This window comes from Syzygium oleosum, unplaced genomic scaffold (assembly GCF_021117445.2).
Source record: "Syzygium oleosum isolate NSW1041296 unplaced genomic scaffold, Sole_v2.1 Sole_v2.18, whole genome shotgun sequence".
Classification (NCBI taxonomy): domain Eukaryota; kingdom Viridiplantae; phylum Streptophyta; class Magnoliopsida; order Myrtales; family Myrtaceae; genus Syzygium; species Syzygium oleosum.
Genome location: NW_026607502.1, coordinates 3,794,075 through 3,821,468, shown reverse-complemented (window position 1 = coordinate 3,821,468; position 27,394 = coordinate 3,794,075). Strand labels below are relative to the sequence as shown.

At 38.5% G+C, this 27,394-nt stretch overlaps 1 protein-coding gene across 2 annotated transcripts; it reads left to right on the top strand.

Moving 5' to 3' along the window:
• Window positions 1–109: 109 nt before the first annotated feature.
• LOC115682047 (pre-mRNA-processing factor 39-2) lies at window positions 110–15,415 on the top strand. Of its 2 annotated transcripts, none has more exons than XM_030606176.2 (12): window positions 110–258; window positions 535–635; window positions 3,837–4,066; window positions 5,433–5,600; window positions 6,832–7,198; window positions 7,288–7,431; window positions 10,585–10,737; window positions 10,826–10,942; window positions 11,132–11,212; window positions 12,350–12,499; window positions 12,825–14,523; window positions 14,911–15,415. In XM_030606176.2, the coding sequence occupies exons 1-11, from the start codon at window positions 201–203 to the stop codon at window positions 14,517–14,519; spliced, it is 3,264 nt and encodes a 1,087-aa protein (XP_030462036.2). In that variant the 5' UTR covers window positions 110–200; the 3' UTR covers window positions 14,520–14,523; window positions 14,911–15,415. The 2 variants fall into 2 exon arrangements, with proteins under 2 accessions (XP_030462036.2, XP_030462037.2); XM_030606177.2 differs by lacking the exon at window positions 110–258 and adding an exon at window positions 2,855–2,955.
• Window positions 15,416–27,394: the final 11,979 nt, after the last annotated feature.

Genomic DNA, 27,394 nt, shown 5'->3' with positions numbered 1-27,394 from the left:
TCTCGTGATATTAATAAAAAAAAAATCAAAAGATTCAATTGCCAAAAGAAAATAAGAAACAACTTAAATTTTATGCCAGAAAATATAAAAAAGAAGAGAGAGAGAGAGAAAATAGGAAGAAGTTTTCGTTCCGCCATTCCGGTGAGGGCGGTTCGTCAGTCTCCGGCTACAGACGACGGCGGCGCGAGCTCTCTCGTCCGATGGAGGCGGAGGCTCCACCAGCTTCTGCTCCTCCCATGGCGGCTCACACGTTCGACGGTACGCGCTCTCTCTCTGTCGCTCAGAGTTCGCGCGCAGTCGTCTCTTCCGCGAACTCTTTGAGCGCGATCGATTGCACTGTGCTCGCCGTCGCAAAGCGATCGGAGCCGAAACTCGACGATTTTCGCCTGAAGCAAAGCTTGCGCGACGCGGTTGCGGTTGTGGCCCTTTCTTTTGTGGCGAGTTCGTGATGGTTAACTGCTTTCTCGGCCGGTTCGAGCGTTAGGCTTATGCTGCTGCTGCTCCTCTTTTGCTTTTGCTGTTTCCCCTCTTCAGATGGTTTCGATGAGGTCCAGCTTCGCGGTCTCGTGGCGAGCAGCGCGTTGGGCTTCGACGACTGGACGTCTCTGATTTCTGCCGTGGAGGACGCATATCCTGTGAGTCTAGTTCAACTTCTGTGGACGTTGCATTTTGATGTGCTTGAACTGAACACCGCCCGCGGCGATGACAATTAATGTCGCGGATTGGAGTGTGTGTTTCCCTTGGATTTGGTTGATCCTAGGTCCAGAGCTTATATGTTTGAGGATGTCATCTTTCCTAATATGACGGGGTTTCGAAATTCCTAAAGTTCAGACAGTCGGGTCGATATGCAAATGTGCTCCTATTATTTATTCGCCATTGTGTTTGTGAAAGTCTATATTTGAAAGCAGCATTGTATTGGCTTTTAGAGCATCTTGCATTCTAACCACTTGATAGATTTTTTTGCTTGAGTAAAATTCGGGTGATACATGCCTCACCTATGATTGGCCGGAGTTTAGATAACCCTATATAATCAATGATAATTTGAACTCTGATGGCATTGAAGGCCGGCTAATAGGCTTAAGATGAGCCTAGGCCGGGATTTTCTTGTAAGGGATTTCGCAATGCCAATGCACTGAAATTCCATGTCATTTACATGACCTCACGTACAAGAGGTTTCGTTTTTTTTGTAATGTAGATAAAGAAGACGGGTGTACTTTACGAAAAGTATAGTAGGATGGCATATGCCTTAAATTATATTAACAAAAATGTCTAAAATAGAAATAGTGGTCACTCTTAGAGTTCTCAAAGTTTCTCATGTCAATGTCCTTACATTGGCAATCTTTAATGAAATAAGGAAGCTTTGGTGATTCTGGAGATACTTCTTCAAATATGTTAACCTCAGCTTCTTTTATTAATTGTCGGTAGCTGGTACACACAGTTGATTCACCAAAATTTATATTGAGGAGTTATTTGATGTTAGAAATCAGCTTATTCTCAGATAGGAAGTTACTGTTAGCAACTCCATCCTAATCTAACCATTTGAAAAAGTGAATGACCTGGCAGTTGAAAATCATTGAAGTGCAAATATCAGGGCAACTCCAGACAAATAAGCATTTGAGCGTATCTTTCCAAATTTTACATGAAGAGCTTTCCTGGAGTTTTGTTTCTCCCATTTTACTGGTTACTTTAGAAACGTCTCTTGCACTAAGTCTTATGAATTTTATGTGAAAGTTGGTCAGGAGATTGTATGAATTTACAGTGACACCAACTTCTACCCTAAAGGCAGATCTCGTATTTTGATTTAGTCAATTAAATTTTTTTGGCAAAGTACTCTATCATCACTCGTATTAGCTTCAGGTGGAAAAGAAACTAATTAAGAATACATCAAGGCTTGATTTCTGCCTCAAACGATGCTCGCTTGATATTTTGTTCTCAGAATCTGTTGCATGAAAATTCCATTAGAGATATGAATGAGGGTTAATGCAATCTTCAGCTGGGCATTTGAACATTTCTCTTATAGCTCCTGTTGGCAATATTAGTTGGACCATTCATTTGAGGGTGGCTTGTACTTTCAAACGTTAAACTAACTGCAACCTTCTCTATTGATTGACATTGTTTATAAAACAAAAGGTGTCTGGAAGGAAATGTAGTCTTACCACTCTAAAGAAATATTAGCAGCATGAAAGAAGTGGACATCCTGGAATAGATAATTATCATGCTACGTTGCAGTGTTGATTCTCAACACGTGTTCATGTTCCTAGATTGGTAATGGGAATCTCAACACTATCATTAATCATCATTGTACATCTTGGGCCAGTTATAGCTGTCTTCTACCATCGTTAATCATTACTAATTCCTCAAACATTTTCATGGAGATTTCTGATAATTTCTCTGCTGGAAGAATTATTCGAGTGCATTCTAATTTCTTCAAACCAAAAAGCCTTCATGCATCTTGAATGGCAATTACATACACTTCTACTCTCTAACTCTTCAAACCATGGAAATTGCATGCTGATATCTAACAATAACATGGTTTGTTCACTTAGTGCATTTACTACTTTTTGTGTCTCTCTAGAATTTTTTCATGTAACAGTTGAACTTCCGAAAAATAGCAGTTGTTAAGCTGAACCTTGAAAGCTGAACAAAAAGGATTTTTCAATGCTAGATAATATTGCTGATAATGAATCTTAAAGTCTATTCCATAGAGTTACAAATCAAATTGCAATAACATCATTTCACCTTGTAAACTTGCTAAGATTCTGGCAGTACCTAAACAGCATCTTAATGATTTGCTGTCCAATTTGATTAAAAGTTTTTTGCACATCCAGTGATCACTCGAATTCAAATCTTTCAGGCATTCTTTTATAGACTAGTGATAGTGTTGAAATTTTGAAAGAATCTCCTGCAAAATGAGGCCAATACATCAAAAGCTACGAGCTTCACCCATGGCTTGAGGTACAAGGATTACTCCCTTATAGCTGTTTCCTTCTCTGATCAGAGTTTCGTAGAAAGATTAGATTGTCGCTTCCTAAGAAGAACATCATAACATGGTCCAAGTATATCTATGCTCCTCATATGTTTTTCTCTTCAGTAACTATGTAGACGTAATGATTCCAAAAATAACTTGAGTTCTTCTGTCATTACTTGTATAGATGTGCTTACTGCATTATCATGTTGATCTTTCAATATCTCCTTCCACTCCTCGTACTTACTCATTTGTCTATTCTACTGTATCAAAGCTTTCTTAAGTCACGTTGTATTGTTTCTACGAGATTGTCATCTTACTATGATCCAATTTCATGTTTCAAGGTTGGGCCACCATCCTTAAAATGGAAAAGCAATTTATACTACCTCACTTACTGATGGTCCTGAAACACAAGTAGAAGCCATGAGTTTCGGTTGTCAATTAATGTTCATATTTAATTCAAGTTCTCTTATTTCCTGAGAATTTTTTTTCTTTTCTGTTGATTTAGTAGTTGTATTTGCAAATTCTCAATTTGACTGCATCAGGATGTGTATTAAATGTGCATTAAGTACGGTCATGCAGTCGATGATCAATAAATGAATTCATTGATGAAACTACAGTTGCCTTGTTTTTATGATTTAGAGTTTAATAGCTCGCCAATGGCCATTATGCCTTTTAATGGAAATGCATCAATCTGAAATAAACTCAATGGTGGCGGCTAAACACGAAGGTCCTTTGTTTTTCTTTTTCTCCAGTAAAGGAAAAGGAACCCTGTGTGAATCAGCAAGGACCATTGAAACTTCTTAATTCTTATGAGAAATTATAGAATTATTTGCTTAAGTCAATAACATTTGTTTGAAATGTTATGCAGGATGACATAGAGAAATTATGCCTGGTGTATGACTCTTTCTTGTGTGAGTTCCCATTGTGCCATGGATACTGGAGGAAGTATGCAGATCACAAGATGCGCTTGTGCGGTATTGAAAAGGTTGTTGATGTGTTTGAACAAGCTGTACTGTCAGCAACTTATTCAGTTGATGTGTGGGTGGAGTACTGTCACTTCAGCATGTTGGCTTTTGAGGATCCAGATGATGTTCGTAGGTAATGGCAGTTCTACATGCTTAAGAACTTATCAATTGCCCTGCAGCTATCATGTCTTCCAGGCATCGACATTGTTGATGTTTACAGTTATCTTTAATGCAAAAATGAATGATTGTTTCCGTAGTTAGCTAAAGAAAATTCTTGATTCCTCCTTGAGGATTAGACTTGGATTTTTACTTTTAGGTCCTTAGTTGATCTTTGACAAGAAATCCTTCATGAATTTTTAAGGAGAAGTCTCTCTTATTGCTGAAATAACTTAAATTTCCCCCTTCCAAACATTGAAAAAAAAGGGAAAGAAAATATTGCTAGATCCTTTATACCCTGTGGGTGTGCTATCGGGAGGTGATTTGTTTGTACCAGACCTTTTGTTTAGATCAAGTTGTGGGCTCTCATTGCATCTCACAAATTTTCACCAAAAGTCAAGTTGTGTTCTAATGGTCATCATTTTGAAGATGTGCTTCTCTGAAGTTCCATTTATGACACACAAACGACATTGCTTTCTGCATTTATGCCACTTCGTATATTGGGATATATTCCTTTAACGAGACAATACCTTCTTTTTAAAATTTTTACAAATCTTTTGACATTATATAGTTAGGTGCATGATGTTGTAGCTCATAGTCTCATATGCTGAAACTTGTTTGAACTGCTGATCAGTTTCTTGTGTTCGGTACTTTGTGGATACTATTCCTGGCGATGGATTTATTTTTCAGTTCTCGAGTGTATGCTGCAATGTTTTCTAGCAAAAAGGGAAAAATAACCAAAATCATTCTCAGCTTACTCTGATGATACTTTGTATGTTCTATTTTCAATTGGAGTATTTGGATTTCAATTCTAGAATACTCTATCTGTTACCTAATTATTAATTTAGCGATTTGATCTCTCTAGATTACTGCCTGCTGAACTTATAAAAGGTTTATCTTCTAGTCCAATCAAAGCGAGAGTTGGAGGTTGTCCTTTGTCTCTCTCTGTTCGCGCTTGTGCTTGTGTGAGTTTGTGTGCTTGCTTGTCTGTGTGTGTGTTTGCTTGTTTGCATGTCTTATTTGTGCTCATCTTGAGCACGCACCCGTGCCGTGAGTGTGGAGGGGCACGCCTTTTTTTGTCAGTTGCTTGAGGCCTAATTCTCATTTTCATCTTCTTAAGAGTTCCTCACCTATGAATGATGAGTGGTTGATTAGCGACCTTAACAGTGAGGAAACGCACTATTCCCGGTATATTACTTATTGTACGATTCAACAATTAATTTTACTTCTTGCATCGTCATTATCATCCGCATCATAATTTTCTGAGATTTTTTTTTGCTAACAAAAGAAGCAACATCAAATCTTCAATTGATTAACACCTTTGACGGACCATCAACTAACAGATTATTCAAAAGGGGATTATCATTTGTTGGCAAGGACTATTTGTGCCATTCCTTGTGGGATAAGTACATTGAATTCGAACTATCCCAGCAACAATGGAGCTCTCTCGCTCACATATATGTGCAGACTTTGAGATTTCCTACCAAAAAGTTACAACATTACTATGACAGGTATGTCTCTAAGCTTCGGCCTTGCATATAGATTTTATACAAAAGGAGCGATATGATGTTAATTTTAGGCTTTTTTTAGGTGACCTATTATCTTTTCCATTTTGTGTCAAGTTGTCTTGTCTCTAAACCTTCTTGATTTAAAGTCTTTGTTGAAGAAACATTTGCTAGTAATGCACGGTTCATTCTACTCCATAGTCTGACAGCAAACACGGCATATTGGTACCTTGTTTCTTAATTTTTGGTGAATAAGAAGCCTAATTTGTGAGAGTTTGAACTGTGAAGTCTAGGTAAAGCACCTATTCTACACAGTAATGGGAAAGTATCTAACTTGTAACAAGTGATAATACTTACCTGGAACCCTATGTGTTGTATATATGGCCAATAATCATATATTTGGCAATAGATCGCAAGTTGCATCAATTTCTTTCAGATTCCAATATACATGATTGAACAGGAGGTTTGAATGCTAGCTCTTCATGCTTTGCTTAGTGCAAATTACGTGCTGCATCTTTTGGGGACACACGTCACCATAAGTAATTTTATTGATATGAACACAAAGCTTGATTACATAACGGCCAAGTCAGAGCATAGATAAGTTGTATTTATGGCCATAATTTGTAGAATTGGCCATAGATAGCTAGTTGTAGCAACTTCTTTCAGATTGCAATATATGTTGAACAGGAGGTTTGGATCCTAGCTAATGCTTTGCTTAGTGGAAGTCACATCCTTGCTGAAACTTTTAGGAACTCAAGTCAAGATGATGAGCATAACAGCCAAGTCTGAGCATGTGAATTTCCGGCCATTTTCTTAAGCACCTAATGAACCTTCATCTAAACGATAAACACCTGATGTAGAGCTCTGAAATGATCTTTGACCTTTTCTCAGGGAGAAAAATAGCACCTCTTTTGGATTAATTATAAGAGGATGCTGAATCATTACTTGCCTGCCTTATTACGTTCATAAATAATAACTGAAGGATAATTGAGTGACTGCAAACAAATGAAAAATTTGATCTGCATATTCATGTATGATACTGTTGATTCCGTGTTTGGTAAGATCAAGGCATGATGCAATGGAAAGTCATGACTTATACTTCAATTACAGATATCTTGATATCTACATCTACATAAGTATCTGCATGTCCTTTCTTTTAAAATGGTTCGGCTACGCGTGTTCCTTAAAGACGATTTGTTAACTTCCTTTATCTGTCTTTCTTCTTTCGCCTTTTCAGCTTTAAGAAGTTAGTTACCATTTGTAAAAAGGAGATAGTAAGCACAAGTCAGCCTGACTTGGAATTCAACCATGAAAAAGAGATCCAGGGTAAAGTGCAAACATTTTATAAAGATGAGGAAATTGCCAGTGTTGTTGGAAATTTGTTGGGTTCATCCATTGGCCTGGATAGGTCAAGAGCACTTCACAAGTACATGAAGATAGGAGAAAAGTTTTACAAGGAGTCACACCAAATGGATGAACAGATTTGTGGCTTTGAGTCATGCATTCAGAGATCTTATTTCCATATGAAGCCACTTGATGACAATCAGGTGGAAAATTGGCATAAATATTTGGATTTTATTGAGAAGCAAGAGGATTTTGATTGGGTAATACTGGTTTGAGTGCTCTCTTCCTGTGCCAACTGTGAACTTTTGGTCCCCGTTGTTTCTTATGCTGGTAGATTGATAATTTGTAGGTGGTTAAACTTTATGAGAGGTGTCTGATTCCTGCTGCAAACTATCTTGAATTTTGGATGCGTTATGTGCATTTCGTGGAAACCAAAGGAGGAAGGGAGCTGGCTAACTCTGCATTGGACAGGGCAGTGGGCATTTTTCTCAAGGTAAGCTTGTCCATTACTTAGATTAGATTTTCAAAAAATGCTGCAGTGACGTTGTTTTATGAATCGTTAGTTATTAATTTCTTTGCTATCCTATTTTCTCAGAAGGGTTAGAGACGTGGAGTTATCTTTTCACACTTTTCCTTTTTTCTGGATAAGATAAAAAGGAGAGGAAATTGTTCAGTACGTCAGGGGTATACAAGCACTGGAAAAAGTGACTAACATGACAAACTCTATTCTTAGAAAAGCATGCATGAAGATGCTTAAAAATGCAAGTTTGGTTGACTACCGTTAATTATTAATAACATGCGCCCAAGATTTGAGGTTTATAGTATGCATGGAGATGCTTAAAACTGCAAGTTTTGTTGAATGTGGTTTATGGTTAATAATGCTAGGCCCCCAAGATTTGATGTTTGTCTTAGATTGCCCTCCCCCTTTCCCCACTGTTTAATTTTTCCCACCGTACTTTCAAAATGTGAGGAACTCTTTTCAGTTAAGACGAAATTGTTAGTGATGATTGCAAATTTGTTTGTAATTTTGTTATATGACAATGCATAAGTCAATCTCACCTATTTCAAAATATCACTGTTTATGCTTTTTGGACTCGAATAGCTGATTTGTCGTTTAGTTTTGATTCTGACAACGTTTTTGTGCATGAATTCCAGTGAATTGCCTAATCTAGTGTGGGCAATGAGAATATCAATTTACAGATCAGTAAACAGAGGGGAATGACTTTGGGATCTGGTGACAAATGCTTGGCAGATTCCTGTTGGCAATGGAAATTTGGAGTTGTCTGAATATTTTACAAAGACCAAAGTGTTAACTAAAAAAAACAGAAGCTATATGGGTGGCAGAGTGAGACAAACACTTAATTTTGGGGGAGAAAAGTTTGGTTAACCCTAACATTGATGACTTCATTTAGTTGGATGAATTATTTGGTTTTGGATGAGAGCTTCTTTATTCTGGAGAATGGAAAATGCAACTAACTGATCAGGCTATTAAGATGTATTTTTGAATCGCCAGAATGTATGACTATAACCATTAATTTGTGGCTAGTGTATAAGTGGATGTTTTCTTGCTGCAACATGGCAAATAGAATGACATGAATTTTAAAGGGAAAGTGGATTTGGGATGAAATAAGGACGCACTTATTTGGGCTATCAGTTTCGATCATGAATGATTCTGTGTAGTTTGGCTGCTTAGCCTATGTTTGCGAGGAGTCAGGAAGGAAAATTTGAATAGCAAATATCTAGAATTTTAGATTGTATTGCCTCTCCCTTCTCATAGTAGTTCAAAATTTCCGCCTTTTTCCACTCAAACTTTCAATCCCCAATTTTCACTCTTTCCCACAACATAGCCTAAAGTTCTCTTAGAAGATAACAAGGTAGCGCTGTTTTATGGCATGCAAAGTTGGCTGACGGAGCATGTGTGCACAAAAGAGTGTGGTGGGGAAAAATTGCTTCCTTGGTCATGTAGGCAAATAAGAGAAGGTAGGATTAGAAATAATTGTGTTCAAGGATCAGTTGGCATCGGTCTCTATTGAGAATAAGATGAAGGAGACTCAATTAGGTGGCTTGCTGAATAGTGGTCCCCTATGCTCCACTGTCAAGATGGAACTTTGATGGAAATGCAAGGTAAATGGGGACAAGGGAAGATTGAAAGGATGTCGCAAGAGACTGGAAAAATTGATCGTGAATATTAGGAGCTTTTTAAAGATTTGATAAAAAAAAAAAAAGAGTGGTGGCATAGGATAAAACCATGTAACCGGCTTTACTTGAAGTGATAAAGCTTGAGTGAGGTGGCAGTGGTGACTGTTCCTGTAGTCAATAGAGTTTTCCAAGGAGTGGTGAAATTTTTTCTGATGGTTCTGTAGGAAATTTTGCTTGATGTGATGTCTTACTTTTCTATGCAAAAAGGAATTTGGCGATACTATGAATTTATAATGTATCATGCAATAGACGACAAAGAAGTGCCATGTGTTCTGAACCTTGGTGTAACTATGGCTTAGTTAATTGAGTCAAGTAGTTAAAGCAGGAGAGTAAATTCCTTCTTTGACTGTTAAGATAAGCCTGAATATAAGCTAGGGAGGATTGGGTTCGAAGGGAGCAACTGGTTTTATTTTTTGTATTAGTCATGATGGTTAACTACACTACATTAGATCATTGTATGCTTGCTTATCTTGGTACTCAAGATGAATAAACACAAAACTCTAAATGGGATAAAAGTTCAAACTCCAGTGGCTAGCTTTTATTCTTGCTAGAGGGATGTGTTATTTTAGAATAGTGACAGCAATAACACATCCCACTTGCTTTTAAATATATATGTATGGCTTTTCAAGAAGAATGTAGGGGCCACTCTAGGAATGACTAATCTATCACTCTTATGCTGAATGCTTTTTCATCTTGTGTTTCACTGAAAATTAGTGATTTCCAATATTGATATGAAATCAGCGCCAACTCCGGTACAGTGTTCGTAATATATGCAGATTTTACCCTATAATTTCCTGGATTTCTGAAAGCGATCAGGGTAATTTTATACATTTAAATCTTGGTTAATTGTGTTAAGAGCACCATCTAGGGATTGACTGACGTAAAGTTAGACTGGATGACCACAACCCACCTCGCAAGTGCACTTACTCTATTAAACAAGCTCACTGAAAACTTTTACTTACCCACAGACACATCAATCAATAAAGGACATAGAGTAACAAAGGCCCTATATAACCCATCTTCAATTGAGTGGCTACTCAAGAGACCCATGAAAGTCGATGGTCCTCAATTCAAATGGGTGGATTCATTCACTTGATCAATTGCTCAAGCTAATCTAATATTTTTCACCTCGTCCAAAGGTACATATTAATTGCAATATGCCATAAAGTCAGACGGAGTTAATTCAAGGCTGTAGATAAGCTTGTATTAAATGTTTGGAACCTCTATAATATTATGTAGACAGTATGGTACATTCAGAAAGAGGGCCCGTGCATGGCGTGCAGTGCACTGATCTTCACCAGTTAATCTATTGACATGAGTAACTGGACTTTATGGAAACTACTTCCTCATGGTTGTGATTTTATTTTTGTCTTAATGAGATTAGCTGAGACAGTGATTTATTCATTCTGGAGAGAGAGCTTATTTGCCCTATCATATGTCCTAACAGAGAATTCCGGTCATCCATGCATACAATGCCAGGTTTAAGGAGAAAATAGGTGATGTGTTAGGTGCACGTGCTGCTCTTGTCCATATTCGCACAGAGCTGGATACCGACTTTGTGGAAGATGCCATCATGAAAGCAAACATGGAGAAACGCTGGGTAGGTGACCAAATCAATTGGCACAACCGACTTTGTTATTTCACGGATAATAGTTGGGTCACTCCTAATCTTTTTTCTTCATTAACAGGGAAACCTTGCGACTGCATCGAATATATACAAAGAAGCACTAGACAAGGCCATATCGAACGAAAAATATCATTCTCTACCCACTCTATATCTGCATTATTTGCAGCATTTGTATTTGGTATGATTGCATTAGAACTTGAAGTTTTGATGAACAATAATGCTGTCCTATCCACGCCAAGTTATAGTGCTTATGTAACGCTGGACATTTGCATGTGCCATTTCACGATGTTATCAATGCTTTGCAAGTTCAACATCAGTATATTGTTTTTAACAAATGCTTGTCTTCTTTGTTTCCCCATATATACAGACAACTGGCAGTGCACATGCAGCCATTGATGTCCTGGTAGATGCTATTAAACATTTGCCGCATTGCAAACTGCTCTATGAGGTATTTCATCCCTCGTCATTCTAATCAAGTTCCCATGGTCACGTACCCTTTTATCCTCAAATATATGTACTTGAGTCACATCTATGGTTTATTTTGTGTTTGAAAATAGTTTGGAAGGTCCAATGACATTCCTTGTTGCTCTATTTTAACTTTATGTTTTTCAATGGGGTGATACCTCTATTTGCCTTTGTTTAGATTTTCTCGTAAGAGCTTTCACATATGATGGAGTGACTGAGTGCAAAGAAGGCTTTATAATGTGCTTGAAACCCAGGGGTGGCAACTTATTACTGAATGCTCTGTGTGATGGCAATCATAGGTCTTGGTTTCCTTTTGGCATTACTGACTTAACATGAACTTAGAAATCCACTGAACCACTTCCCAATGGTTTAATGTCAGGGTCATGCTACTATAGCATCGTGTTCTTTAGCAGTACCATCGTAAGTTTTTTGGTATACTGCGTGTATGTGATTTGGAGCTCCTGTTAACGACACATACATTCTCTTGTCATTTCCAATTGAACAATCCATTAACCCAACTATGTGAGGATTATAAGTGGATTATTGCTATCAGTATTATTAATATTGTTATTATTTTGTACTGGAGACTGGGAGGAACTGGTCACTACATCTTTTATATTGGTTTTTGTTTTTTTTGTGGGGGGTGGGGTGGGGGGTGTGCATTCTGAAGAAAAGAACTGTAGGCCCTCCAAGATAGAATAAGTGTAAACACTTGATGAAAGACTTGGCATATTGATTGGTAAGCAGCTATCAGCCAAATTTGGTGTGGCCATCGTTTGCCCTGGCTGTCAAGAGCATGATTTTTGGCCCTTGATGGCAACAACCACTGGTAGAAATCCGCATTTGTGGCAAAAAAGATACTCAGGAGTTCCAAGTTCGGTGATTGAACTTGGTGTCAGCTGTCATATCTCAACTCTTAGCTGTGACGGTGAAGCCACCAGTTGGCAAAGTTTTCTTTTGGTGCTGTCACATAAAATATAGCTAACTGTATTGCTGTAAACAGTTACCAGAATTTTTCCATGAATAAAGATTGGTATTGCCTTTACTATATGATCACTTTTGATGAACTCAGCTCAAATCACTTGTTATCACTGATTGTTGTTGATTACTCTGAATCCAGGAATTGATAAGATTTGCAATGAGCCATGAAGGAATGGAACATATAAATGTCGTCGAGACTGTTATAGCCAATGCGTTGTATTTGCAATCTAGTGAATCTCAAGTTTTGGACTCGAAAGATGGGGAGGATATATCAAACCTATACCTAAAGGTAAAATTCTATCTGAGTCATGCTTAGCGGTCATTTAAGACCCAAGTAGGACTTTTATGGGTTTTTGTTTGGTGGAAGGGCCTTTGCATGTGCTCTTTTCATAGCATTGTCTTATCGTTTGGTCAATAAAGTATCCTTCAATTACAGTCCAGGCATATTATCTGGAATTTATTTGTTCTCTTTCTATGGTTTGGTCAATTCTTCTGATACTCTTTTAGAAAACCAATGTTACCTCATATAGTCATATGTCCTTGTCTTTAATTAACATACACAAGCAATCTGACAGGCTTTTTAGTAACTTGCTTGAGATGATTTTTGGTGGCAGTATGTTGATCAATGTGGAAGCATTTATGATGTAATGAGGGCATGGAATTGGCATGTAAGAAAGTTTCCTCGTTCTTTGAGGGCAAGTGTATTTTCCAAATCAACTACTAGTACCATCATAAAATCTTTCAAGATTGTCACGGAAGAGAAGCGAAGATCATGTACGATTGAGCCCAATGAACCGTTGGGAGATAACTCTTGTAAAATCCCATTAAAGCATTCCGTTCAGGAGGAGGGATCTTCAGTGCGAGGAGGAGGTGATCCATCGCCTGAGCAGGTTAATCCAGGGGAAAGATCCAATAGTTTACCATTGCCAAGTCACGAGGTTCAGAATGGCAGTGCTGCAATACATGAGCAAAACTCTGCAGTATCTGATGATGGTGAAAGTCAGAGAGCTAAAAATGCTTTACAGCAATCCAGAGATAATTCTCTCGACAGGTCAGATGTGGATATAGTTGGTGACGAAGCTGCTAAGGAAGCTGAGTCAGTTCAATCTGATTTAACATGCTCCAAGGACAATAACCAATCAGGGCATGACATAACCAATAACGAGTCGATGCCACTTTTGCTTGAAACACTTTCTTTGCATCCTCAAGACGATAAAACTTCTGGATCAATCAATAATTTCTCTCATGATGGTGAAACTTCTGATGAGCCCCGGGTTACAGATGAAATCTTGCTTGTTGGTGGTTCTCGAGAAACCAGCCTGTCAAACGAGAGTTTGCCAGGCAGTGGTTACAAGAGTTACCAGGATCCGAAGAGGTTCAGTCCATTTGGCAGTCAAGGTTGTGATGGTGCTGATTCTCAAAGGCAAACAAATAATGCGTCGTATACAGGAAGCCATCAAGATCATTATTCATCAGGGTCACTTCCGAACCAGCCTGAGCCTGCCAATAGGGGTCAAAGCTGGCATCGTGACAGAGTTCGCAGGGATTCCAGATTTGGATCCCGTGGGCATTTGCGGAAGAAATCACAACATCAACAGGAGTCTTCTCAGTCAAGTCATGGACGAGGTAAAATGGGAGGTCAACTAAATCAGCAAGGAATTGTGGCAAAGAACCCGTTTCATGCTGCAACTCAGGGTAATCCAATGTCATCTCATGCATGGCCTATGCAAAATGTGCAGCCACAGAATTTCGCTCATGGACCTCCGTCTCAGTTGCCTGTACAATCTGCAATGTACCCCCAAGCTCAGATGTTCCAGTACCCTCCGCAAAATACTGAGCAATACGGGCAAATACAGAATACCTATAATCAGATGTGGCAATATTATTACTACCAGCAACAACAATTTATGCAACAGCAACAGCAACAGCAACCTCAGCAGCAACAGTCCCAACATCAACAACTTCCACAGCAACCATATCAGCAGCAACAGGTATTTTATCATCCACAGCAGCAGTGGCAACAGCAGCTGCAACTGAATCAACATTACCAGCAGCTGCAGGTCCAACAGTTACTTCCACATCAACAGTCCAATGACAACCAACAACTTCAGCAGCAAGAGCAGCCATCGCCATTGCAGCAACCGTTACCTCTGAAACCCGACGCACTGAATGAACAGCAAGCGGAACATCAAAATCAAGAGTCAGAGATGCCATGGGCACAGCAACAGAAGATACAGCAGGGGGCAGAAGTTGAAGAAGAGAAAAGAGAGGGAGTGCACAAGGCAGCGGACTCTGCATCAGAGAATTAGATAGGTAACAATGAAAATGTTGTTCAAATTGATTATTGGTGGTTTTTGTTCAGAGGGTTCAGGGTAAAAGTTAACCTGTCAATGGGTTCTTATTGAAAATAGAATCACGTTGCAATAATCTAACTGTGCTCCACATATCAGTGTCTATTTTGAATGGGATCAGAGCTACAGAACGTACACAGAAGTGAATGCATGTCATGCATTTCCCGAAAGAATGAATAAATTGCTTTATGAATCATCTGCCTGTTCGAGTTTGTTTCCTTAACAATATCCATGCAAAGCATCTATCATTTTGGGGCAAGGAAACTTCTAAACTAGACTTGCATATAGAAAGGAGAATCTTTTGTTTTGAAGATGAAACCTCGAGCAACTGACTATGGAGGTTTTGCAGAGGCAGGCGACCACTGTTTTGATAATGGATCTTGTATAACGTGACGTGGCTGCATTTCAGACAGTGTATATGTAGGCTTCATGGGGTAACTGCTGCCGCTGCGCAAGTGAGAGACCTTGCGGACTGGCTGCACGGCTCATCATGGCGTAGGGGGATACAGGGGGACTGGTTCGGATGTCCGGATGTAACATATGCAATGTAAAGTGGCACTTGATTATGAAACACATAATGGTTCGATGTGGATGGCAGGACTTCCTGTTGGTCGAACGTGTTCGGTTACCAATATGATAGTTCTTCTGTTCAATTATAGACTGAACTTGCAAAGGCACTCGTACATCTCACTTCGTTTTGTCCCACCTTTTCATTCAATGTCTTTACATCGTATCTCTCTTGCTTCTGCTGCCCTGTTTCTCATCTGCTGTTTCTTCAAGCATTCTGCGGCAGACATCAGCTGTTGACGGGAACATGCTTTATTAGATAATGAAGATCTTACTTTCAATTCTTACTGTCCGTCGCTGTTTGCCATTTGTCTTTTTCTGGAGATCGATTCTTTGTAGTGGAGCCTTTTTCCATCGTCTTTGATTCAGGCAACAGTCTCCTCTATCTCTTCATCGTCTACCTTCGTGTTCTTCATCGTGCAAAATAGGAATAGGTGCCCAAGTACATCATGCTGTGCCAAAAAAAAGCTGCAATAGCTTTTTAGCAAAAAAGAAGCTGCAATAGCTTTCCAATTTGACTCTCAATTGAACTTTGTGTCTCGAGTGTTCTGGGATGTCTCAATGGTTTGCAATTTTGCATCGCATCTTGCCAAAAACAAAAAATAAACAATCGGAGATTGACTCCATCATCTATCACCATAAGATTTCTTATCATGTAATCAGCCCCCAGAACTTTCCAGATTTAGCAGACCAGCCCCCTAGCTTTGTGGAATTTCTAATTTGCCCGTGAAGTATCCAAACTATTTAACTTCAACGAATTTTATTTCCTTGAATTAATCTAACTTAATAAGTCACTAATTTACACTTTAAACATAAAACGAGGCTGTCCAGAGAGCCATTTTACTTTGTAAGATTTACAAAATTGCCCCTAGACATGTCAAGAATTTTCTAAAATGCTACTTCTTGGCTTAGTTTTACCATTTTCACATTTTTCCTATCTAAGTGCAATGAAATCTTTTTAGCAATCATTCACACATATTATAGACACGCAGCAAAATTTTCAAATCAAGCCAAGAGATCACAATACCTCAATACAAAAAGATGGAAGTTAATCCATGAAGTGTTCAGAAACTTGTCCTAAAAAAGAAGCCTAATTAGTAAACATCAAACAACCAAGTTTAAGAGTGCCGAGTAATCAATCCAGCTCTTCCCCCTACAGCTTTCACTTCTTCCCCCTAGAGTTTTCACTTACTTTTAATGGAAGAACTTGAACTGATCAGAGCTTTAAGCCCATAAAATTTATCTTTCAAAATGCAACTTAGGGTTTGTTTGTTTAAAGGAAAACTCCGGGAAATTGTTTTTGACTATCCAGTATTTGGACGATGAAAAACTAACCGATCTACGAAAAATGTTTTCCATGGAATTTACAAGAAATTTAAATTGGGGGAAAACAACTTTCCTTTCTAGTAAGAAGAAAAAAAGAAGTAAATCACCTTCCCTAAACCACCAAACAAATGAAAATTCATGGAAAATGTTATCCTTTATCATAAAGTTTTTGGTAAAACAAATGTACCTTAAAACTTGGTTTGTTTCGCGGAAAATGAATGAATTTCATCGTCCACAAAAATATTGTAACATAAATTAATATCAATAATGAAAACATTTTTCATCGATTAATTATATTAAGCGATACAAGCGATTATCTTTTAGCTAATGTTTTCTATCTCATACATTTTTCGCGAAATAAATCGAGCTTGATAAAAATGACAACATGATAGTTTTACCTTGTAAAGCACTTGATAAAGTAATAACAAAGTTTAGAAAATATGTGTGCGTAAACGGAGGTGGTGCTCGGCCCAGTGAAGAAAAGATGAGAACGAATTCCTTCTCATTTTAAACCTTTAAAGGACAACTAAACCACGGCTAAGCAAACATGTTATGAATGATGTCATCTAGAAGTTCAAATCTATACTGAAATATTTTGAATGGTCGATAAATTCAATTGAAAATATCTATTTCCCTACATTATTCATTCGACAATTGATGCAAAGAATCCGAAGAATGTCAAAATCACTTGTGTAACCGCTTGCTTAAGCTATTAACGAAGAGCGCATTATAATGATATATATATATATATATATATATATATATATATATATATATATATATATATCGAGACTAGAGGTATCAAACTGACGGGGAGTAAAATTACTCATCGAAAAAAAAAACGTGGGTATTGATAATGTCAGATAACTTTGCCAAAATGCAGTGACCTTGAGGTAGATCTGAACTCAGATTTTTCGCGAACACAACAGCAAGAAATCACGTGAAGAAAGAAAGAATTGGCGACGGGCTTGATCTAAATTGTCAGAGGAGTGTTGTAGTGCAAAACGGGAACAAAGTAGAGAACAATCTGCCATGAAATCCAAGTCGCTAATACATGAAATGAGACACATTTTCTACATTCTTTTCTAGCATTTTTAAAAGAAAAGCTAAGATTGTGGTCTCCTACTTTGTAGGGCATCAAGCATGCATAAATTGGTGGTCCCTTACGAAAATTGGCCAAGAAAAATCTCCCACCACTAGTTTGCACTACTTAGAAAACAAAAACTTTCTCGAGGCAGATATTTCACAGGAAAAATCTTTGATTTGCCCCAAGAGGAAAAGCACTCTAGCAAGTCGAAGCTTAGGAAGTACATGGAATGATTCTAATTTGATTAGAAGATTTATTGAGGGAAAGTATAAATTAATGTATAGACCGGTTATTCAGACAAATATATAACATACATATCGATCTATATTATGAGAAAATAATGATCATCCTTTAACATTACGTATTGCTATTGAAATTTCTTTTTATAATCCTGAGACATGAGCGCCCATAAAACACTTATCAAGCCCTGTAAATCAATCAAGTCTATATCTTTTGGCCTGTCAGGTGGCCATGACCCAAAGTAATTTGTATATAGTTGATGAGACTTGAATAGCTAACTTCTAATTCATAAGTTGAAAATTCTCATTACTTCAACCAAACAACTCAAGAGATGATATATATACAAATTACTTATATATATATTGATTTAGGAGTACGAGCACAGATGCCCTACATGTTAATATTACTTTCGACATCGATGTTTAATTACAATAAATTCATGTTTCAATGAGTCTAGGAGGGATCATACAGATAATATCATCTTGTAACATTATTTATTTCTTCCGAGACTGATGATTCCATAATCATGTTTGTCGGATTTTGTTGTTAGGGCAATCATACCTTTTGTTATGTTCCATGATCATTGATTGTTTCTTCATGCGAGACGAAGATCAAATTTCTCTTAGGATGTGTTTGTTTGAGTTTTTCTAGACTTTCACGAGTTTGGTTTATAGAAAATGATTAGTCAACAGAAAACCATTCACTAGTAAAAAATACATGCATGCTTAAAGTTAGGAAAATGAATATCTTAACCTGAAATGGGAAAACATTTTCTTGAAAAATGATTTACGGAAAACATTTCCCTTTATCATGAAATTTTTTCTCCAAAATAAACACATCCTTAGTTTATATACCAGCTCTAAACAAACTTACATATATAGTTTATTAGAGCATGTACTTGTAGAATTAAATCATTATTTTTTCATAATATACACTGATAAATATTTCATATATTCGTTCAAATAATCCGTCTACAAATTAATCTACATCGGCCGTCATAAATTTTCTCATCAAATTAGAATCATCCATGTACTAACCAAGCTTCAATTAGCTAGAATTTTTTTTTTCTTAGTGCAAATCAAATAAATTCCATATGAAATATCTGCCTCGAGTTGGTTTTGCTTTTAAGGAATACTGAAAATTAGTGGTGGAAGATATTTTGTGGCCAAAATTTTCGGAAGGGACCGCCATCTGTGCATGCTTGATGCGCCTCTAGCCCTACAAAAGTAGAAGACGACAGTTTTGGCTTTTCTTTTAAAAATGCCAAAAGAATGTACAAAAATGTGTCCCATCTCATGTTATTTGTGGCTGAAAGTCCATGGCAGATTGTTCTCCACTTTGTTCCCGTTTTGCAGTACAAACTTCTCTGACAATTTTAGATCTGGGCCCGTCCCGAAATTCATTCTTTCTTCACGTGATTTCTTGCCATCGTGTTGGAGAAAAATCTCGAGTTTCCTCTGTGGATATTGTAAGAGCTAAGTTGGCAACTGGCGGATTTGGACGTGACAAGTGACAAGTGACAAGTGGTGGATGTAATGGGGTCCGATTGATTGAAAATCATTTTGAGACTATAGTAACTTCATTTGAAATTTTCCTAAAGTTAAATGATTCTTGAAGTTTACCAGGATGAAATTATTGAAAAAAAGATCAAAAGTGACTTAATGCCTAAAAGCCAAATGCACTTTTGACTATTTTTTGGATTCTCAACTCCTCCCCTACTCTATATGGACTTCAACTTCCAACAAAAAACATAAGAAGGTTTCGAGTAATATAGTTATAGAGTTAATCATATAGGGCAGTATCTTTTTGAACTCAATCCATATTCGTTTGTTTATTTGACCGTGGATCTCACATTAAGGGCCTCTAATTGATTTTCAATTTCAAATTCTCGTAGCTCATCAATCGTATCTCATTTAGGAGATGTTGGTTCAATTGTTTCAAGGATTATTACCACGAAAACCCCAAATTTTTGCCCGCCAGCGCCGGTCGCCGCCCCGCCGCCACGCCCTGACTCGCCGATCGTTCGAACTTTTCGTATGTCCGCCCATAAAATTTAGTTCGTTTTTGCGCCCCGAAAATTTATTTTCCGCCAAAGAATGCCGGAGAATATTAAGGAATATATGCGGATCATATTTTTTTGAACTCAATCCATATTCGTTTGTTTATTTGACCGTGGATCTCACATTAAGGGCCTCTAATTGATTTTCAATTTCAAATTCTCGTAGCTCATCAATCGTATCTCATTTAGGAGATGTTGGTTCAATTGTTTCGAGGATTATTACCACGAAAACCCCAAACTGGTACACTTGTAATAAATTTATATTAAACTCATTTTTTGACCACAACAAATCTCAAACTGGTATACCTGTGACAAATTTACCCTCAGTTAATTTCCGTTAAATATTACTGTCAAATTGCTTAGTTAAATAACACATGGCAGATGACGAATGTGCCAGTTTGGGATTTTACCCTCCGTTTGTCCCAAGTGTATTAGTCTGTGATGTTTTTGTATTAATTCAATTTAATGGAGGGTAAATTCGTCACAGATGTACCAGTTTGGGATTTTTTTGTGGTCAAAAAATTAATTGGGATAAATTTGTCACGGGTGTACAAGTTTGGGGTTTTTGATGGTCAAAAAGTTAGTTTGAGGTAAATTTGTCAAATGTGTACTAGTTTCAAGTTTTTCGTGGTATTAACCCTTTTTTCAAATGCCAATGTGCCAAAGTTAAGGTGTTTAGTAATCAAATACTAAAGACTTTTTGAACCAAATTTCAGTTGTGTAAATGTTGAAAGCCCAATGCAACTTGAGATCAACATTGGTTTCCAACATTCCGAAAAATGCTACTTTTAGGGTTTAATAAAATGTTCTTCTTCCAATCTTACCATTATTCATATTTTCGTAATTATGTAGTGCCCTCTCAGTTACTCTTCATTATCTTTCTCCCTCTCATATGTATTGTTGGTCGCTTTAGATATGTGGTCGGTCGAATAGGAGTTGGAGGGACGTCAGTATGGGGTTGCTGGGGGTCACGCGACATTGGTGTCGCCTTGCCTAGGGTAACGCTACCTCGGTGGCCCTCGCCTAGGGTCGCGCTAAAACTCAAAAGGGCTAGATATGGGGGCACTTTGAGGTTGGGAGGCCTCGTCATCACCTCATCTGAGGTTGCACGATCTCAACGACGAGATGTTAATAGAGATTCTTGCTTTGCCAAAGCAATCGAGGGTTGCCAATTGCCATTTTTGGTTCTTTTTATTTAATAAAATTACTAAAATCCTTTATAAGTGTTATGCAATATTTTGTGAAAACCTTTTAGCCCGTTTGGTTTTACTTTGGGAGAATGTATTTGGGAGAATGCAAATACCTTTGGGGTAAATGGGTTTTCTGAAATGTAAGTAGTGTTTGATAAGTATTTTTTTAAAATCAACTTGGGCTAAAGGACTTTTGCTAATATTTTTTTTTTTTATAAAAAAGCTCCTGTGGAGCTAAACCACCGGCCACCGCAGCCGGCCAGATCTGGTCGCCGGCCATCGCCGCCTGGGGTCGCGTGACCCCCAGGCAACCGAGTCACTGGACCTCGGGCATCGCCGTGGTCGCGCGACCCAGGCCAAGCGTTGCCTGGGTTGCGCGACCCCGGCGACGCTCGAGGTCCGGCGACCCCAGGCGGTGGTCGCCGGGGTCACGCGACCCCCAGGCGGTGGTCGCCGGGGTCGGGCTAGCCCTCAGGCGGCGGTCGCCGGACCTCGGTCTAGGGAAGATGAACAGTGGCGATGAACAGTGCAAGTTGCATTCCGAAAATGCAACTTTCCAAAGCACCTCCATCCTTGCATTAGCCAAAAGTCCCTTGGAGAGTATTCCAAATGTAATTGCATCTCTCCAGAGTGAGTAAAAAATATTATCAAACACCATTTGCATTTGACCAAGAGACTTTAGAACCCAAATGAGCATTCCAAATGCTGAACCAAACGGGGTCTTAGTCTAAAAGTCTTTTACATTTATGCAAAAACTTCGGGCAAATACTCTCCCCAACGCACCCGAGTATCTATTGTTCATATAAGAAAAAGGGGTTTTAACGTGGATATCTTGTGTAATAAAATTATGTGAAATTGGAAACTCAATAATTAGATAATTTTTTTCTAAAAAGAAGAAAATTAAACTTTAGGAAAAATTACATAAATGGTCATTGTACTATTGCGCACTTGCGTTTCTGTCCGATGTCAGAATTGGTCCCTAAACTAACCTCTGGTAATGATTTCAAGACGAAGTCCGAAAACCATCCTACCGTCAACGGAAAATACTGACCATGCCATTGTCCATGTTCAATTTTGGTCCCCGCACTTTATTTTGGGGACCCTTTTGATGCCTAAATCAAATTCTAATCCCAATCTCGAGGTAAATTTCGTATGTCAATTCCAAAATGTAGAAAATCTACAGACTAATAAGTGCCGGAGACCAATATGTGATGTCAGCATGGGAAATGATGACGTGAGCCGGATTTGTAAAGGTTTGGTCTGGTTTTTCATGGGCTGAATCCCCCCCCAAAAGCAATGCCAAAGTATTAACATTCAGGGTAGATTGTTACCGGCTGTCCATTCTTTTTGCGATGATCATGACATGTTGATGCAATTTGTTAATCTTTAGCGCTTAGTGAACATTCCTCATTTGCATTTAGACTGAAAAAAGGCGAAATTTGTCGAAAATGATCGGGACGAAAGATTATTTTAGGGGCCAAATCTGTTAAAAAAAGTAGAATACAGGGACCAAAATTGAACTTGGATAATAGTGCTGGGTCCATTTTTTGTGATTTTCACGTCGACTATTGATTTGTTAGTTCCACACCAGCGCCGCATGTTGATTTCTGGTGTACGGAAGTCTACTTGAAATCGTGATCGTGGGTTAGTTTAGGGACTGGATTTGTAACGAGACAAAATACAGGAATCAAAACTGAATATGGGCAATAGTGTAGGAACCATTTTTGTAATTTTCCCGTTAATTTAACGCATGAACACCCAGGTATGTTACGAATAGTTTCACGCTTAGGGTGACCATTGTAACTTACCCAAAATACAAAATGAAAGATAGTGGATACTATGGTCGTAGGTAGGGATGGATAAAGTAGATATGACTCTCTATGCTCCGGTTGACACCATTGCCTTCTCCAAACTGAGCATAGTAAAATTAATAACCATTGTCTCATGCATGCGGAAAAGAAATTGATCGAGCACATATGGAAATTGGAGGGATAGATGTGTTCTAGACCGAGAGGTTTGGATGTGTTCTTGGAGTACGTGTTCAGGACAATAACGTGGGGGTGGGTCAGGTCCGGTTGTGTCGTGTCGCGTCGATGTGGATGCCTACAATACACGTGTCGTATCGTCGGTCGAAGACGCGGTCGTGAAAACGGGAGAACTTCCAAATTTTCACGATCAATCATGCCACTTGATTGGAGCAACCGATTAATAATGCTCGCGGTTGGAGATGTAATTCAATGCAGACCAGTTTCGATCACACGTGAATATGTACTTAACACTCCAGATGGCTTTTGTCTTCATGCACGAAGAAGATCAAATCTCTCCTTGTAGGGAAAGAAAGAAGACAAAATACCGACAAGGGATAATAACATAAATAGTTCATAAATTTTATTTCAATATGCAATTTAATCCTCGAACTTTTAATTTGTTCAATGTGGTCCCTGAACTTTATCCAATATACAATGCGGTTCCTGAACTTTTAATTTGTTCAATGTGATCCATGAACTTTTGATACATGTTTAATTTAGTTTCTGGATTATATAAAAATATTTAATGTTGTCCTTCCATTAATTCAAGTTTAGGGATAATATTGAATATTTTTATATAGTTCAGAGACTAAATTGAATATATACTATAAGTTTAGGAACCATATTGAACAATTTAAAAATTTCAGGGATGACATTGGGTTAAAGTTCAAGGATCACATTGAACAAATTAAAAGTTAAGAGACCGTATTGCATATTGTGTTAAAGTTTAGAGACTATTTGTGCCATTTTCCTCACCATCAATTACAATTACTTTTTGAAAGTATGTCAATAACCAATCTTAATTCATATGTAACTCTCGACAAACTCATACATGCGGCTTATTGGGGGCATGTATTTGTAGTATTTGAATGATTATTTTCTCTTAAAATATACTAATAAGTATATTATATATTTGTCATAATAATGTGTCCACACATTAATATTAATATTAGGAAAAGACATTATAAGTGTCATAATTTTCGTACGGTACTCACTTGAGTGTCAGAAGTTTTTTTTTCAATTACTTCAGTGCTACCTCGGTTAAAAATCGTTTATTCGAGTGCCTCTAGTGACATATTTCCACAATTCGTGGTAGGTAATATTTATCATTAAATTTTAAGTTTGATATGTTTGTGTGTTTTTTTTTTTAAAGATTCAAGTCCAGAGTGGATTTATGGACAAAATGATTGCAAAAGTACCAAAAAATTCCTAAACCGATTGCATTGGTACCAATTCAGTCATAAACCTTTTAATTTGACCAATTTAGTTCTAAACATTTTTACACTGGTACCAATTTAGTCCATCTAGCCAATTTAGGCCGGAAATCGCTGACGTGAACGCTGGCCATTCTACGTAACACGACTTGCGCTGACGTAGATATTTTCAAATAATTTTTTGAATTTTTTAATTAAATTTTATTAAAATTTTATTTTATTTTCCGTTTTCTTTTTTTATTTCCTTTTTTTTTTCTTTCCTTCCTCTTCCCTATGCCAGTCTCCACAATGACCGGCGAGGGCGAGGGCCGGGATGCTGCCGAGTCACATCAGACAATTTATAGTGAATTAATATCACATCAGATATTCATTTCGCCAGTGAGTCACATCAGACAATTTATATTGAATTAATATCACATCATAAATCGCCAATAACATTCAAGTGAACAATTTTTAACCAATGTGACACTCTAGTGATTGAAAAAAATAAGTTATGAAACTCAAGTGAGTGTTGTATACTAAGTTATGATACTGTCCTTTTCCTCATTGATCTATATTATCCCATCTTTATATTTTTTTTATCAAATTAAAATCATCAATGTACTACCTAAGCTTCAATTGGCTAGAGTTTGTTTTTACTTGGGGCAAATACAAATATATCTCCTAGGAAATATCTGCCTCCAGGTAGTTTTTGTTTTTAAGAAGTTCTGAAAATTGGTGGTGGGAGATTTTTGTGGCCAATCTTTGTGGGGGACCACCACAATTTATGCATGCTTGATATGCCCTACAAAGTAGAAGACGACAGCTTTAGCTTTTCTTTTAAAAATGTCAAGAAAGAACGTCAAAAAATGTGTCTCATTTCATGTAGTAAGTGGCTCATATTTCATTGGCAGATTGTTTTTCTACTTTGTTCCCGTTTCGCACTACAAATTTCTCTGGCAATTTACATCAAGCCCGTCCCCAATTCTTCCTTTCTTCACGTGATTTCTCGTTGTTGTGTTGGAGAAAAATCTGAGTTTAGATCTCCCTCATGGTCACTGTATTTTGGCAAAGATATCTAACATCATTCGATATTCTATAAATTTTTTAGATATGTTATTTATGGAAAAAGGCAAAAAGAAAACTCTAAATTATGTTAATTGCGACACGTTTACCCTGAACATTTTTCTAGTGACATAAAAAATCCAAAACTATGTCTACTGTGACACGTTTACCCTAAACTTGTGATATAAAAAACTCCAAACTTGTATTTATGTAACATATTTACCCTCCGTCAAGGTTCCGTTAGATAATTTTTTTAGCAAAAAACATTGTTGTATTTCACTTTGTTGGGGTGTGGTTCAAACTCCCCTCCGACAGGAAAGCACGGGAGTCGTAAGAGGCAGCGCCTCCGTGAAGCCATATGGTTTTTATATTCTGAGCTTGTATTTTATTGGTAGTTTGGGTTTGGGCCTATGAATAGCTACTATGACCGGGAAAATTGTCAAATCAGTCCTAAACCTATTGTACGACGGCCAATTCAGTCCTAAACCTTTTAATTTTGCCAATTCAGTCCTAAATCTTTTAAATTCTCGCCAATTGAGTCCTTCCGGCCAATTTTGGCCGGCCGGTGCTGACGTGGCCGCCGGCCGTCCGGTCAACGCTGACGTGGCAATTTTTAATTATTTTTTTTCAATTTTTTTCTTTTTTTTTTTTTTTTTTTTTCTGCTGCCTCCACTCTGGCCGGTCCGGCGGCCGGCCAGAGGGGAGGGCCGGCGGGGCCTCTGGCAAAGCTCGCCCCGCCGGCCACCAGCGAGGGCGAGACGAGGTCGGCCTCGCCTCGCCTTCGCGACCCAGGCGACGGCGAGGCGAGGCGAGGCGAGGTCGAGCCTCGTCAGATCTGGGCGAGGCTCGACCTCGCCGTCGCGATCCAGGCGACGGCGAGGCGAGGCGGCGAGGTCGAGCCTCGCCATTGCCGGGTCACGACGGCGAGGCTCTCGACCTCGCCTCGCCGTTGCGACCCGGCGACGGCGAGGCTCAACCTCGCCTCGCCGTGCGACCCGGGCGACGGCGAGGCTCGACCTCGCCTCGTCTCGCCTAGCCGTCGCGACCCGGTGACGGCGAGGCGAGGCGAGGTCGAGCCTCGCCGTGCCTGTCGCGACGGCGGCGAGGCCGACCTCGCCTCGCCAACCAAGGGCCGGCGAGGCTCGCCGCGCCGGTGGCCGGCGGGGCGAGCTTCGCCAGAGGCCTCGCCGGCCCTCCCCTCTGGTTGGCCGCCGGTCGCCGGACAAAAAGAAAAAGAAAAAGAAAAAAAAGAGTTAAAAATTGAAAAAAAATAATTAAAAATTGCCATGTCGGCGTTGACCGGACGGCCGGCTGGCCACGTCCACGTGACCGGCGGCCAAAATTGGCCTAAGGACTCAATTGGCGAAATTTAAAAGGTTTAGGACTGAATTGGCAAAATTAAAAGGTTTAGGACCGAATTAGCCGCTGTACAATAAGTTTTTATATTCTGAGCTTGTATTTTATTGATAGTTTTGGTTTGGGCCTATGAATAGCTACTATATCCTATAAATATATATATATATATATATATATATATTTTCTTTCTCTTATAATTGAGAGATGTAATAGAGAGGTGCGAGGTGCTAATTATAGTGTAATCCTCTGCTTGACGTAGCCCTAGTTTAAGGGTGAACCAGAATAAAAACCTTGTGTCTCAATTTTCTTTTTTGTTTTTTTTTATCTGTCCCACTCTAACTCTCAACTCACTTTTAGACTTTTGCCCTGCCTTTTTGTAGAGCGTGAGAGTCAAAACCTACATATGAAACTAAACGTCCCCACTCCTAACCCCTCGAGAAGGTAGGGAATCGAACTCCCCACCTCCCCAAGAAAGGGTGGTCATTGGAGTAAACCCAAGTAGTTTCTTTTCTTTTCTCGCTTTTACTTTCTATTTTATTGTGATTGTGCGCCGAATCCTAACACACTTAAGCCATGTGGGAATATAAAGAGATTTTTAACAGTTCTTATTGACAAAATTTTGACGGAGCATAAATATGTTACACAAGTATAAATTTGAAAAATGTTATAGTGAGACTAATTTAGGATTTTTGGTGACTTTTGCCATATTATTTACTTTTCAAT